This window comes from Mustelus asterias, unplaced genomic scaffold (assembly GCF_964213995.1).
Source record: "Mustelus asterias unplaced genomic scaffold, sMusAst1.hap1.1 HAP1_SCAFFOLD_1756, whole genome shotgun sequence".
Taxonomy (NCBI): Eukaryota; Metazoa; Chordata; class Chondrichthyes; order Carcharhiniformes; family Triakidae; genus Mustelus; species Mustelus asterias.
The window spans coordinates 25,342-41,584 of record NW_027591701.1 but is presented as its reverse complement, the minus strand read 5'-3'; the positions used below and the strand labels follow the sequence as shown (position 1 = coordinate 41,584).

Here is a 16,243-nt window from a genome sequence, read left to right as displayed (position 1 = left end):
TTAAATGTCTGATCTGGAAGGCGCTGCCTGAGTAGAGCGGATTCAATTGAGGGGCAGTAAGAGGAAAGGGCAGGGGAATGGGTATATTTGTCTAGCTCACTTAAAGAGCCAGCACAGGCACAATGGGGAGAATGGCCTCTTGTGAGGTATCATACTCCCTATCCAACACAGCCTCAAGATGGAGCGCTCCAGATATTAGTGCATCTGATTATATCTACCTCGAAAAAAACGTTCACTGTGCTCAACTTCAGATCACACTGAGTTGACATTTAACAATTAAAATGCCTCGAAACACTTGAAGTGGGAACACTTAAGTAAACAGAATTGTGTCACAGCAGTTGAAGGCTGTGACCAGCAGATGCCGACATGGAGCACATTTTCGATTTGGTCACCTGGCCCAAATCTTTCCCACAGATCCAAATTTCACCACATAAATACAACTGTTACCTTGCGTGATTGGCTCACCAATATGCTTCAAAGAAAAGTAGTGCATCCCTCTCTGACTGTGAGCAGTTTACCGATAAGGTTTCAGACCAACCACAAAACAAACTGACTTTCAAAACCTTAAGCCACGAGAAAGGTAGGCAGACAAAGAGTCTGGCTTACACCTCCCCGCACTAACGGAAGCAGCAAATTCTCACCTGCTCCACCACCCGGGTTAGTATCAGGTCCCTGTAGTCAGCCCCGTTGCGTTTGACGGCAGTCATGATCAAGTCGCAAACCCGGTACACAGTGTCCGGTAACTCGTCCAGCAGGTGGAAGCAGCCAGGCAGCATCTTCTCCGTGAAGCAGTTCAATTCGTCGGGCTCCAAGGGCACCACATCCTGATACCTCTCCAGGCTCTTCACTTCCTCCTCCTCCTGCTTCTCGCGCGCCTTGCGCTCCTCCTCCTCCTTGCGGCGGGCTGCTTCCTGGCAAACGAACGGTAAGGGCAATCAGAACCGGACAAGCATTCACACAGGAGGGGGGGGCGGCGGGGCAAAACAAACGAACATGAGGCACACACAGTTAAATCTACATCACGTTATCAGGACACGTGGGTGAATTTGACAAATCACTGGGAGCTGCTGCCCGAAAGGGCAGTGGAAGGAGGCTCAATAGCAACTCTCAAAAGGATCACTGGATAAATATTTGAAAAAGAGGAAGGCTGGGACTAAAAGTATAGCTCGGAGCCAGCACTGATGGGCTGAATGGCTTTCTCATGATGTAATACAGAGGCCTAGGTGAATGCTCTGGAGACACAGTTTAAAATCCCATCACAACCATTGGTGAAATCAATTTAAAAAATGAATCTGGAATTGAGAGCTAGTCTCAGTAATGGTCGGCGTGACAACTATCATAGAACCATAGGATCCATTTGGCTCATTGAGCCGACCACAATCCCACCCAGACCCTTTCCCCATAACCCCCATGTATTTACCCTAGCTAGTCCCCCTAACACTAAGGGCAATTTAGCATGGCCAATCCACCTAACCCGCACATCTTTGGAGAGTGGGAGGAAACCGGAGCACCCGGAGGAAACCCATGCAGACACGGGGAGAGCGTGCAAATTCCACACAGTCAGTGACCTGAGGCCGGAATCAAATCCAGGTCCCTGGCGCTGTGAGGCAGCAGCGCTAACCACTGTGCCACAGTGCTGCCGTATCACTGATTATTGCAAAAACTCAACTGATTCACTCATGTCCTTTCAGAAAGGAAATCTGCCGTCCTTACCCAGTCTGGCCTACATGTGACTCCAGACCCACAGCAAAGTGGTTCTCTTAACTGCCCCGCTGAAATGGCCAAGCGGGACACCCAGTTGTCGCAGTTAGGGATGAGTGACAAAAGCCCGAGGCAGAATCGATCCTGCCTCCGAGCGCCAAGGATTGATTCCGAGAGAGAGAGAGAGAGAGAGATTGAGAGAGAGAGAGAGAGAGCGCAGAAGGTCTGCCGAATGGATGGACAAATCCAGCCTTTTAAGTGCCTTACCTCTGGTGACTCCGTACTCTGGTCCATTGGGATATCCTGCCCTAGCGACATGGCAATTGCTCTCATCATCTGATCCTCCTCAGACATGCTGAGCTCCTGCAAAGATGTAATCAAACTTTCTCAGGCAGGAACATACACCAGCACTTTCGCAATCGAAGCACGTGAACCACTCCTTTATGGGGAAACCTGCAGTAATGTGTGTCTGAGACGGGACATGGGCCAACAGCAGAAAATAGCCAGAAATCCTGGCAGCTTTAAGAGAAAAGTAGCAGCAGTAAATTAGTCATTTTGAGTATGCTGTGCAAGTGGATTCCACAAAGGAAAATATTAAAGATAAGCAGCCTACCCCTCTGGGTTCAGACATGAAATAACTTTCACCAAGTAACAGTCTGATACCAGTTTATCCACATATAAACCTGTTGCACCTACCCTGAACCCCTCGATTAGATTCCAGTCTGTAACTCACTCCCGAGTGTCTGTTATTCTATATATAAACCATCCCGAACCTCTCGATTAGATTCCAGTCTGTAACTCACTCCCGGGTATCTGTTATTCTATATATAAACCACCCTGGACCCGACGATTAGATTCCAGTCTGTAACTCAGTCCCGAGTATCTGTTATTCTATATATAAAACACCCTGAACCTCTCGATCAGATTCCAGTCTGTAACTCAGTCCCGAGTATCTGTTATTCTATATATAAACCACCCCGAACCCCTCGATTAGATTCCAGTCTGTAACTCACTCCCGGGTATCTGTTATTCTATATATAAACCACCCCGAACCCCTCGATTAGATTCCAGTCTGTAACTCACTCCCGGGTATCTGTTATTCTATATATAAACCACCCAAACCCCTCGATTAGATTCCAGTCTGTAACTCACTCCCGGGTATCTGTTATTCTATATATAAACCATCCTGAACCTCTCGATCAGATTCCAGTCTGTAACTCAGTCCCGAGTGTCTGTTATTCTATATATAAACCATCCTGAACCCCTCGATTAGATTCCAGTCTGTAACTCACTGCCGGGTATGTTATTCTATATATAAACCACCCCGAACCCCTCGATTAGATTCCAGTCTGTAACTCACTCCTGGGTATCTGTTATTCTATATATAAACCACCCCGAACCCCTCGATTAGATTCCACAGTCTGTAACTCACTCCCGGGTATCTGTTATTCTATATATAAACCACCCTGAACCCCTCGATTAGATTCCAGTCTGTAACACACTCCCGGGTATCTGTTATTCTATATATAAACCACCCCGAATCCCTCGATTAGATTCCAGTCTGTAACACACTCCCGGGTATCTGTTATTCTATATATAAACCACCCTGAACCCTCGATTAGATTCCAGTCTGTAACACACTCCCGGGTATCTGTTATTCTATATATAAACCACCCCGAACCCCCCGATTAGATTCCTGTCTGTAACTCACTCCCGGGGATCTGTTAATCTTTCTATTAAAAAATGTGACAGTTTGAAATAATTGACAAAAAGCAAAAGCGATATGCGAAAAAGTTTTGCACACAGCAAGTGGATGGGGTGTGGAAGGCACTGCCTGAGTGTGTGGCAGAGCCAGGTTCAATCAGAATGTCTGAAATTGAAGAAGGTGCAGCATTACGGGGAGAAGGCGGGAGAATGGCACTGGGGGAATTATTCATTTGGCGAGCCCGTGCAGACACAATGGGTTGAATGCTGCCCCTCACCCCCACCCGTTCTGTAATAATGCTGTGATTCTCCGATGAAGCTGGAGTCACGGGGGTAAGCTGGGACAATGACTGATCAGGCGCACTGAAAAAGGGGAGATCACTTTCAAAAGGAGGGATTCTGTTTTCCATCAGAGTGTTTTGGGAAGGATGCCCAGAACGGTGGAAGGACCCGTGGAAGAACGGCTCCACACAAGTTATGGTGTGACCATGCTCTCTTGCCCTTTCTCCCTCCACGGAGAGGGAAGAGCAGAAGGAGAAACGTATGAGACAGTTTGGTGGGAGGTTGCCAGGTAACTGTGGAATAAGGCAATGGAAGGAACGGTAAGTGAAGGATCCAGGCAATGTAAAGATTGGGCGCTGGGGAAGAAGTGAAGCATCTGAACCAATAAGTCAGAGTAATTTCACTACAGACAACAGCAAAAGAGCGAAGAGCTGAAAAAGGAATCAGTAGACTGAGCACAGCCTGTACTCTGGGCTTTACAAAGCCACAATACGTCAGACATCCCTGGGCCCAGCACAACATCCACCCTGACCCCTACCCAATCCCCATGTACATATATTTAAAAATGTTACGTGCCCTCACGCGTACAGCTCCTCCCAAGAGCGGAGGGGGGTGCGTTAACAGGTACTCGGTCGCCTGTTCCATACTGCTCGTGTTCAGCAAGGCTTCCATCGCGTGCTCCCTCGTGAAACCCATATCCATCAACTGAAAAAGTAAAGACAATCCATACAGGAACCTGCAACAGTGTGCTCAGTAACCAATACCAAACTCTACAGCCGGACTCAGTGGGGCACACTGTGCCACTGGGGGTACAACTCCTCACGTGGTCCATCTCTCCCTTTGCCCACTGCCCTCTACTGCAATGGTGCCTGGGCTTTGAGCCATGGCCTCCCTCGGGGTGTAGGATCCTGGTCGGGCAGAATTTTGGTTCTGCTCTGGTTCCTCAGAAAACCACAGCATCGGAGGGATCCAACTGTGGACTGGACAAGTGGTGAGGGGAGCAGTGGATGCCGTCCGGTCAATCTGTGTTTGGAGGAGACACAGACGTGCATGGACCTCTACAGTGCCTTTAATGCAGCAACAGGGCAATTAAGGACGCTTAAAAAAGCACCAAGCTCGACAAGCAACACGTGAGGCTGAGGGACCAAACAGAATCAAGTGTCCCACCCACAGGACAGGAAGGGAAAGGCGGGAGGCCAAAGCAGCCAGCTGAGGCCCAAGTTCAGAAAAATACTTTAATTAATTTATTCATTGACAGGAAATGGATGTCGCTGGCAAGGCCAGCATTTGTTGTCCATCCCTATTTGCCTCGAGTAAGTGGTGGTGAACTGCCTTCTTGCCGTTGCAGTCCGGGCAGTATAGGTACACCACAGTGTTGTTAGGGAAGGTGCCCCAGGATTTTGACCCAGTGACAGTGAAGGATTGGCTAAGTCAGGGTGGCATGTGGCTCAGAGGGTCTCACCAAGATCCTGTATAGCTGCAGAAAAACATCTATTTCATTCCCTCCACTGGCTCCAAAATAAACAAATCGAATTCACTTCCTCAGCGTCCTAACCTGCTGAAGCTGCTGCTGGTTCACTTGGGGCTCACGCCTTGGTGCCGTCCCTTCTTCCTGGGGACCCTCCTCCTCCGTCCTGCTGCCCTCTTTCTCCTTGGACAGTCGCTCACGGATCACGGGCTCGCCCCTCAGGATGTGGCATAAGATTGCTAGCATCGACTCGGCCATGCGCCCACCGTACACCTTTAACGGCTTGCGATTCCACAGGTTCTTGATGCAGTTAAAGGCTGCCTGTCAAACATTACATTAAAAAAAGCATAAGCGCACGAACAACAGGGCCCCCCCACCCCCCCTGAGCAACTGGGACGGAGAGAGATAATGAGAGAAAGCGACCAAGCGAGAGAGACAGAGAGTGTTGGATGATGGATAGAAATAGGTCAGTGAGCGAAGGAGGGAAAATGCCCCACATTCAGGTGTTACACAGCATAGAGAGAGGGGACTGAATTGCTGGGTGGGACATTGCAAGCTTGGACTCTCTCCCAAGCTTCAATCCTCACCGTACGTATAGAAACATAGAAAACATAGAAAAACTACAGCACAAAACATGCCCTTTGGCCCCACGAGTTGTGCCGAACATATCCCTACCTTTTAGGCCTACCTATAACCCTCCATCCTTTTAAGTCCCATAAGGTATGAGGAAGAATTTACACATCGGAGTCAGCTGGCTGGTACACACACTTTTACTCAGTGACCCGAGCCTGTGTAGCACAGTGGTTAGCACTGCTGCTTCACAGCGCCAGGGACCCGGATTCAATTCCCAGCTTGGGTCACTGTCTGAGAGTCTGCATGTTCTCCTCGTGTCTGCGTGGGTTTCCTCCGGGTGCTCTGATTTCCTCCCACAGTCTGAAAGACGTGCTGGTTAGGGTGCATTGGCCATGCTAAATTCTCCCTCGGTGTACCCAAACAGGCACCGGAATGTGGCGACTAGGGGATTTTCGCAGTAACTTCATTGCAGTGTTAATGTAAGCCTACTCGTGACACTAATAAATAAACAAACTTTAACTTTAAGCTTTAGTTCAGATGAGGAGAAACATTTTTAATGCAGGGTGTTATTTTCTGGAATTCACTGCCTGGAAGAGCAGTGGTTGCAGATTTAATAATATCTTTCAAAAGGGGAAGTGGATAAATACTTGAAGGGGTCGAATTTTGCAGGGCTGTCTGGGGGGTAATGCGCCTAATTCTTTCAAAGAGCTGGCACTGGCATGAAGGATGAAATGGCCTCCCCCCCCCACCCAATCTGAGAAGACGTGAAGCTTACCTTCTGTGTCACCACCAGAAAGCGGAGAGCGCTGAACTGCGGGAAGTTCTGGCCACCGGGTGGCTTGGCCGGCAGAGAGTGCGGAGACTCCAGAACAGTCGTCGGGTTCACCATCTTCTCCACGAGCATCAGCCAGGCATCGAGGAACTCGCCCGTGCCATCCGGGAGCTCTGTGTGCTCCAGGCCTTCGGTGATTGGCACTTTCCCCCCCATCGACAGAGCCCAGTTAAAGGTCCTGTCAGGAAGCGAGTTGAGCGGTTAAACTACTGCACACCAAACTGAGGCATGGACCCGCGCTCTGCCCCGATAAATCGCCTGCGCCAATCAACACACAGATTGCACTTTGGGGGATTTTTGTAGATTGAATCTCAGTTGTCCGTGCACTCGACAAACTGTGTACAACAGCATTCACCAACAGGATTACTCACTCAAACAGGGCATCGTGTCCTCCAGAGCACAGGAATTTCTGCAGCATCAAGTGATAAGGGTATTTCCTCTCGTCGAACAGCATGGGTGACGTGAAGCCCACTGAACAGATGAAGAAAGTCAACCTGACGAAATGGGAAGGGGTGCGGAGGGGGGGGGGGGGAGATAAAAATGCACAGAGTGAATCCCGGGATAAGACACACAACTCCAGACAGAAGAGGGTCAAAGTGGAGCTTTGTTTTTGGGAACCGTCTCGATGCGACTCCCAGATGGACGTGGTTTCGCCACTGGTTTGGGATTAAGATGATGACTGTGGACAATGGGAAACAAGGCTATGGTGCAGTGGGGCACATTGCCAGGACAATGCCGTGTCAAGCTGCAGTATCTCAGCCTCACCTCTGTCAGCCAGATTGGTTCTGTGGAGCCTCAGGGACCTCCTCCGAGCCACAAGGAACTGGGTTCAAGTCTAGCTCTAGGTTTTGAGTGCAAAAATCAACACTCCAGCTTGTTACTGAGGGAGCGCTACAATCGAGGTGCGGCTTCTTTCAGACGAGGCTTTTAAACTGAGGCTCCAGCTGCCTGTTCAAGGGGAGTTTTGGCCAGTGCTTTAGGGCCAATATTTATCCCTTAAGCAACATCACAAAAACAGGTGATCATATTGCTGTTTGTGGAAGCTACCTGCTACCACGTTTCCTACATTGTGACACTGGCTACACCTCAGAAAGTACTTCACTGACTGCAAAGCGTTTTGACACATCCGGTGGCTGTGAATACAAGTGCCAGTTTCTCTCTCTCTATCTTCCAAATAGAGTCATGGTCATAGAGGGCAGAAAAGGCCCTTCAGCCCATCGAGTCTGCATCGACAAGAACTGCCACTAATCCCATTTTCCTGCACTTGTCCCATATCCTTGAATTTTAAGATATTTCAGGAGCTCAGGCAAGTATTTTTGTGAATGGCTGTAAGGTTTGCAGCCTCCGCTACCTTCCCCGGCAGTGCATTCCAGATTCCCACCATCCTCTGAGTAAAAAAGACTTTTCTCAAATCCCCTCTGAATCTCCTGCCCCTCACCCTAAAACTCTGCCCCCTTGTGACTGACCCCTCAACCAAGAGGAACAGCTGCTCCTTACTCACCCTGTCCATATCCCTCATAATCTTATACACCCCAATCATGCCGCCCCCCTCCCCCCTCCAGAGAAAACAACCCAAGCCTTTCCAGTCTCTCCTTATGTTCCATCCCAGGCAGCATCCTGGTGAATCTCCTCTGCACCCCCTCCAACGTAATCACATCCTTCCTATAATGTGGTGACCAGAACTGCACACAGTACTCCAGCTGTGGCCCATATTAATTCTCTCCTTCAGAATTTTCTGCAATAGTTTCCCGACCACTGACACAAGACGCACTGGTCTGTAATTTCCTGGTTCGTTTCTACCACTCTTCTTGAAAAGTGGGACCACATTAGCCACCCTCCAGGCCGCTGGTACTTACCCCATGGACAGAGAGGAATTATAAATGTGTGTCAGAGCCCCTGTAATTTCCTGCCTCGCCTCCACAGCAGCCTGGGATGCAAATTATCTGGGCCAGGGGATTTGAGCTTGTTACAGCCTCCAATACCTCCTCGTTTCCTACGTCAAACTGTGTAAGTTCCTCACAGTCCTTCTTCCTGAATTCCATGCCTACGTTCTTCTTTTCCTAAGTGAAGGCTGAGGGAAGTATTCATTGAACACCCTTCCAATGTCCTGCGACTTCACACACAGATTGCCCCCTTAGTCCCCAATTGGCCCTAATCTTTCCCTGCTTAACATCTTACCTTTAATGTATAAAACATCTGAGGATTCTCCCTAATCCTGTTTGCGAGTCCTTTTTCATGTCCCCTTTTTGCTCTTCCAGTTGTTTAGGATTCATTCACCACCAATGCCAAGAGCAACAACCCTCCTCTCAACCTCCAGACTCAAAATTCAGGCAAGCGAAAAGTGAATGCAGGAAGAACCGATTTGCCTGGGCTTCATGGGGTAGAGATGGACTATGGTGTTTTACACTGGGAAAACATTGCTGGATCCTTGCTTTGTATCTAGCAGCTTTGGTTAAAGGTTAGCCTCTCTCCATGTCTTATTAATCATTCGACTGAGGACCACCACAACTCAAAACACATAGATTGTTTCCTCACTATTTGCTCAATGCAGTGGAATGCCTAGACAGAACAACGCTATGGAGCACCCAGACATACTCACTCCTTTTCGGGTGTTAGGAGCGGGAGTGTGGAAGGGACAGAGAGAGGAGCGGGAATGTGGAAGGGACAGAGAGAGGAGCGGGAGTGTGGAAAGGAGACTCACTCCTTTTCGGCTGTTAGGAGTGGGAGTGTGGAAGGGACAGAGAGAGGAGCGGGAATGTGGAAGGGACAGAGAGAGGAGCGGGAGTGTGGAAAGGAGACTCACTCCTTTTCGGCTGTTAGGAGTGGGAGTGTGGAAGGGACAGAGAGAGGAGCGGGAATGTGGAAGGGACAGAGAGAGGAGCGGGAATGTGGAAGGGACAGAGAGAGGAGCGGGAGTGTGGAAGGGACTGAGAGAGGAGCGGGAGTGTGGAAGGGACTGAGAGAGGAGCGGGAGTGTGGAAGGGACAGAGAGAGGAGCGGGAGTGTGGAAGGGACAGAGAGAGGAGTGGGAGTGTGGAAGGGACAGAGAGAGGAGCGGGAGTGTGGAAGGGACAGAGAGAGGAGCGGGAGTGTGGAAGGGACAGAGAGAGGAGTGGGAGTGTGGAAGGGACAGAGAGAGGAGCGGGAGTGTGGAAGGGACAGAGAGAGGAGCGGGAGTGTGGAAGGGACTGAGAGAGGAGCGGGAGTGTGGAAGGGACAGAGAGAGGAGTGGGAGTGTGGAAGGGAGAGAAAGGGAACGAGAGGAGCATCTCAGTTCAGTTTGGCTCAGTGGCACAGGGAATATCAAGGGGTAACTTGCACCAAAGTACATGTCGCTCACGAGCATCTGATCCCATCAACAAAAGCCTCTCAAAACGCTGTGTGCAGGGACTGAAGTCAGTGAGCATGGCTGCCATTCTGATCTGTTGACCACGCACAGAGCAACTGAACCTTTTGACATCACTGGTGAGGGATCTGTTGCCAAAGCTTCTCTTCTCACATTCATCAGGACAATCGCAAGAATAGCAAACTTCAGACCCTCACAACAATTTATAACGCAGGAGAAGAGGGTGCTGATCAGAGCAAAACAAAAAGCTTCGACATTAATAATCAAGTTCTTGAAAAGAGATGATCAAGCCAGAGGCAGGCTGGCAAAAACCTGCCTCTCTCTGATGTAAATCTACTTGACCCAGAATCTGATGCACTTTGTAGACAGTTCCATTTTGTACCACTCTCTGAAAGGTTTCTCACTTCTCTCCTGGATAGCCTTGCTGGGATTTTAAACTTGTCCTAGTTTTTCTCTCCAACCCTAACAACTCCTTCCAAAATCCAGAAAAAAATCCAGAAAAGAATTTGGAGAGAAGAGAATTTCCATAGCTGGTGGCAAAGAGGAGGGGAGTGAGATGCAGATCAGGCCATGGTCTCACCGAATGGCAGGACATACTCGAGGGGCTGAATGGCCTTTCCCCATTTCACTGTTCAGCCAATGGAGGCAAGCTGACACCACCTCTCCAGATCACACCAGGATCCTTACGCCCAGCTGGTATTTAGCTGCCCGGATGAAGGCCAGAAGCAGCAAAGCGGAAGATGGAACGTACCTGAACCTGGGGGTGGGAGTGTATGGAGGTGGTTGCCACGACAACCCTTTGGTTAGGAGTTTGGTGAGAGCAGATGCTGTTCCTCGTGCTGCCGGCGTGGGTGCAGTGGTGGTGCTGGCAGGATGATGACTCCGCCTCTGGCGTACAGGTGATCCAACGCACAGCTTGACCAACAGGCCAAAGAGCTCAGCCAATGCCCTGCCGAGCCTCGAGGATGCTGCAATTAAAAGAGAGGATGAAAATCACTGTTAGATAAAGGATAAAGTCAAAGTAATAATCAAGCCCTGATTACTGGCAATTGAAGGGGCACGAAAACTAGCACGAGAGCAAATTTATTCTCGGAACTCTGCTCCCAAGTGTCACCCAACATTCTGCTTAAATTGCTGCAACACCCACCTACCCAGTCAGCATCAAGATCACAGAAGCCCGATAGTACAGATAGTACAGAAAGAGGCCAGTCGGCCCACTGAGTCTGCCCGTCTCTCCAACAGTGCACGTTGACCAGGCCCCATAACTCCACATATTTACCCCGCTAATCCACCAGTCGAGACATCTTGGGACACTAAGGGGCAATTAAAGCACACCCAATCAACCTAACCTGCACATCTTCGGACTGTGGGAGGAAACCGGAGCACCCGGAGGAAACCCACGCAGACACGGGGAGAACGTGCAGACTCCACACAGACAGTGACCCAAGCCGGGAATCGAACCTGGGTCCCTGGTGCTGCGAGGCAGCAGTACTGGCCTGTGCATGCTGAAAATGGTATGATTACCAAGGGCAGCCAGCTCACTCGGAAACACTCTCAGCAAGATGGCAACTGCCACAAGGAAGAGAGAGAAACAAGAAAAATCACACGCGTTTGCTGGACAAATCAGGTGGAATGCGCCGAGCCAGGGGAAGGAAGCAGCAAAAAAAAAGCAATGCACTGCAGATGCTGGAGGTCTGAAATAACGGCAGAAAGTGCTGGAAAAAATCAGCAGGTCTGACAACATCTGTGGAGAGAGAACCCAGGGCAGCACAGTGAATCGGTTTGATTCCAGCCTCGGGTGACTGTGCGGGGTTTGCACGTTTTCCCAGTGCCTGCATGGGTTTCCTCTGGGTGCTCTGGCTTCCTCCCACACTCCAAAGATAGAATCACAGAATCCCTACAGTGCAGGAGGAGCCTATTCAGCCCAGCGAGTCTGTACCGAACACAATCCCACACAGATACTATTCCTGTAACCCCATATATTAACCCTGCTAACCCCCTGACACTAGGATCAATTTAGCCAATGGCCAATGAACCTAACCCGCACATCTTTGGAATTATCAGGATAAATATGAGATTACGGGGATAGGGCCTGGGTGAGATTGTTGTTGGTGTAATCTCGATGGGCCAAATGGCCTCCCTCTGCACTGCAGGGATTCTCCGAAACAGAGTGAATGTTTTGAGTCCAATATGATTCTTCGTCAGACCAACCAGAACATGGAGGGATAGTTGTTCGGAGGGAGGATGTACTGGCAGTTTTGAATAAACTGCAGTGTGCACCCCTGGGCCTGATGAAATGTATCCTAGGATTCTTTGAGAGGCAAGGGATGAGATTGCAGAGCCTTTGGCTTTGATCTTTGGGTCCTCACTGTCCACGGGGATGGTGCCAGAGGACTGGAGAATGGCGAATGTTGTTCCTCTGTTTAAGAAAGGGAATAGAAATGACCCTGGTAATTATAGACCGGTTAGTCTTACTTCGGTGGTTGGTAAATTGATGGAAAAGGTCCTTAGGGATGGGATTTATGACCATTTAGAAAGATGCGGATTAATCCGGGATAGTCAGCACGGATTGGTGAATGGCAAGTCGTGCCTCACAAATTTGATAGAATTTTTTGAGGAGGTAACTAAGTGTGTTGATGAAGGTAGGGCAGTTGATGTCATATACATGGATTTTAGTAAGGCGTTTGATAAGGTCCCCCATGGTCGGCTTATGATGAAAGTAAGGAGGTGTGGGATAGGGGGAAAGTTGGCCGATTGGATAGGTAACTGGCTATCTGATCGAAGACAGAGGGTGGTGGTCGATGGAAAATTTTCGGACTGGAGGCAGGTTGCTAGCAGAGTGCCACAGGGATCAGTGCTGGGTCCTCTGCTCTTTGTGATTTTTATTAATGACTTAGAGGAGGGGGCTGAAGGGTGGATCAGTAAATTTGCTGATGACACCAAGATTGGTGGAGTAGTGGATGAGGTGGAGGGCTGTTGTAGGCTGCAAAGAGACATAGATAGGATGCAAAGCTGGGCTGAAAAATGGCAAATGGAGTTTAACCCTGATAAATGTGAGGTGATTCATTTTGGTAGGACTAATTTAAATGTGGATTACAGGGTCAAAGGTAGGGTTCTGAAGACTGTGGAGGAACAGAGAGATCTTGGGGTCCATATCCACAGATCTCTAAAGGTTGCCACTCAAGTGGATAGAGCTGTGAAGAAGGCCTATAGTGTCTTAGCTTTTATTAACAGGGGGTTGGAGTTTAAGAGCCGTGGGGTTATGTTGCAACTGTACAGGACCTTGGTGAGACCACATTTGGAATATTGTGTGCAGTTCTGGTCACCTCACTATAAGAAGGATGTGGAAGCGCTGGAAAGAGTGCAGAGGAGATTTACCAGGATGCTGCCTGGTTTGGAGGGTAGGTCTTATGAGGAAAGGTTGAGGGAGCTAGGGCTGTTCTCTCTGGAGCGGAGGAGGCTGAGGGGAGACTTAATAGAGGTTTATAAAATGATGAAGGGGATAGATAGAGTGAACGTTCAAAGACTATGTCCTCGGGTGGATGGAGCTATTACAAGGGGGCATAACTATAGGGTTCGTGGTGGGAGATACAGGACGGATATCAGAGGTAGGTTCTTTACGCAGAGAGTGGTTGGGGTGTGGAATGGACTGCCTGCAGTGATAGCGGAGTCAGACACTTTAGGAACATTTAAGCGGTTATTGGATAGGCACATGGAACACACCAGGATGATAGGGAGTGGGATAGCTTGATCTTGGTTTCAGATAAAGCTCGGCAAAACATCGTGGGCTGAAGGGCCTGTTCTGTGCTGTACTGTTCTATGTTTCTATGTTCCAAAGAAGTGTCATGTCGGACTGGAAATATTAACTCTGCTTCTCTCTCCACAGATGCTGCTGCGCTTGCTGGTTTTCTTCCAGCACATGCTGACCTTCTTTAAAGCATCTTGCTTCGATTTAAGATGTTTTGCGGGGTGGCGGGGGGGTGCTGGCCTCTGGTCAGGGAGCTGTTCAACCACTGGATTTGCCTCACCATTACTGACAGCCAGGCAGCTGTGACCTCAGCAAACTGGCCAAGGCTGCAGTGTGAGAGCAGCAGTATCGCGAGTACAGCAAAGGGCTTCTTCATCGCAGCATCTATTTCACCTGTCCACACAGGTGCATTTTGGTGCAGTCCATTGGAAGCTACTCACCAGACAGCAAGGGTTTGATCTGCTTGATCCGTGCAGCCATGGCTGGCGTGATCTTGGACTTCCCTTTGGTGTCTGATGTACTGGGCTCATCCGTTTCCATCGGTGCGAGTGTGTCGCCATCCAGGCTGATCCCCTCCAGCAGCCCCTGGGCTGAAGACTCCACGCTGCTGCCCGCTGCATCCATTTCTGCTTCTGAAAGGCAAAGTGGAACCCAGAGATGGGGGGTCAGGGAGCACTCGCTCTCTTTGGGTGAAGGCTTTGGGATTGGGGTTTTTTGGCAACACCCTTGCGGTCATTGGAACTGACAACAGCTTTGGAAATCGCTCATCCTCTCGTTTCCACTATAAACCGGAGTTGAATAAAATCTCTGCTGCCTGTCTTTGAGCCCACACCAAGTCCCACTCACCTTCCTGCGCTCACAGACCTACATCAACTCCTGGACCAGCAGCGCCTCAACTTTAATAATCCCTCCACAACCTTAGACCCTTCCTCCCTCTCTCACTGACCCTCGCCAGCCCTAGAATCTTTCGCAATCTCATCTTTTCTCCTATTCTGCTCACTAGCATTTCCCTGATTTTGATGGTTTGGAACTCTGCAATCCATCCAGCCCGCTTCCTCCCTCCACCTCACTCTGCCTTTCAAAACCCACCTCTTTGATCACGCTTTTAGCCACCTGCCCTCTCAACTCTTGCAGCTCAACATCAATGTTTGAAAGCGCTGCCTTGGACCACTTTACTATGTTAAAAGGTCAGCATATAAACGCAAGTGTTCGCTGCCTCGCGGAACTGCCATGTTAAAGGCTCACCTGCTTTCTTGGCTCCAGTGGAGGTGCCCGGCGTAGCAGCAGTCGCAGGTTTGTCCTCCTTCGGCACCAGCTTCTGCATGTCGGCCTGGCCAAACTCACAGCCAGCTGGAAGACTGAACCCAAACAAAACCAGTTAACCATGCGCATACTCTCAATCTGAATCTTACCAACTTGTGCAAAGTGTGACATTTAACAGCACATACCAAAAGTCCCCATAAAATCCCGCGGTCGTGTCCAGCTAGCTTTTCAGTATGGATATCTCCTTAGATTTATTTTTAAACAAAGAATATGTGCAGAAAAAATGCACTGTCCAGGTATTGTGCAGATAAATTGGAAATGATGGGACTGTTTTCCTTGGAGAAGAGTTAAGAGGAGATTTGTTCAAAATATTCAAGATCATGAGGGGTCTGGATGAAGTAAATAGGGAAAAACTGTTCCCGTGGGCAGAACGATTGAGAACCGGTGGGTGGAAGGGGGTACAGATTAAAGGCGATTGATGGGAGAAGCAATGGAGACAGGAAAAAACATGTTTTCACACAGCGAGTAGTTCAGGTCTGAGACTGTGGCAGAGACAGGGTCAACCGAGGCTTTCAAAGGGGAACTGGATCCTTATCTGATGAAGGATCCTGTGTATGCTTAGTCCTCCTTCAGTCTATGCAAAGACTTCATTTTAAGATATTTCTGCCTATGCAACTAACTCTGCTAAGCTTAACAACTGACTGCTAACCTTCAGTACATGTAGAATCAGAAGACTAAAGGTTAGCTAGAAATTGACTGCATTCCTGAAGGGTACACAACAGCAGGCAAACAGGTTTTTCATAACAGCGACTGCAAGAATTGCTTTTCTAAGTTAGAGATAACCTACGGAAAACTTTTCAATAACAAGATAACGGTTGAAATGTAGTCTGGGCTTTAATGTGTGTGTTTTCAGTTGTTTCAAGGTCAGTTCAGTGTGTTGAAGCTCAGGACAGCGGCTGGCAGAAAAAGCCAGTCTCTGAGCTTGCCTTTCCGCTTCTGAATTGTTAATTTTAAATGCCATTCAATAAAAGAAAGCCATTTTAAAAATCCTATCAGTGCTGTCCCCTCATCTATTCAAACGAACGAATGGACCCAACATCTGAAAAGGAAGAATGGGCGGGGTCAACGGGTGAAGACAGCAATTGGAGTGGGTGAGTTGCTCATTTGAAGGGCCTGCGCTGACACAATGGGACGAATGGCCTCCTCCTGTGCACAGTACCTTCTCAGTTGCCACTTGGTCACACAGATGCACACCTCAGAGAGGAAACTCTGCACAGGCTGACATTAAAGGAGACAGGAATGGGAGTTGTGAGGAGGCTTCAAGGG

At 49.1% G+C, this 16,243-nt stretch overlaps 1 protein-coding gene across 1 annotated transcript in view; it reads right to left on the bottom strand.

Annotated features, from left to right (window-relative positions):
• LOC144488670 (E3 ubiquitin-protein ligase HUWE1-like) overlaps window positions 1-16,243 on the bottom strand; it is a gene marked incomplete at both ends in the record, with an annotated part of 64,049 nt that overhangs the window by 35,129 nt on the left and 12,677 nt on the right. Inside the window, 9 exons of the mRNA XM_078206757.1 lie at window positions 642-911; window positions 1,969-2,064; window positions 4,264-4,392; window positions 5,243-5,476; window positions 6,504-6,738; window positions 6,932-7,054; window positions 10,658-10,874; window positions 14,095-14,286; window positions 14,900-15,012. Coding sequence (XP_078062883.1) covers window positions 642-911; window positions 1,969-2,064; window positions 4,264-4,392; window positions 5,243-5,476; window positions 6,504-6,738; window positions 6,932-7,054; window positions 10,658-10,874; window positions 14,095-14,286; window positions 14,900-15,012 — 1,609 coding nt within the window. The remainder of the gene's footprint in view (window positions 1-641; window positions 912-1,968; window positions 2,065-4,263; window positions 4,393-5,242; window positions 5,477-6,503; window positions 6,739-6,931; window positions 7,055-10,657; window positions 10,875-14,094; window positions 14,287-14,899; window positions 15,013-16,243) is intronic.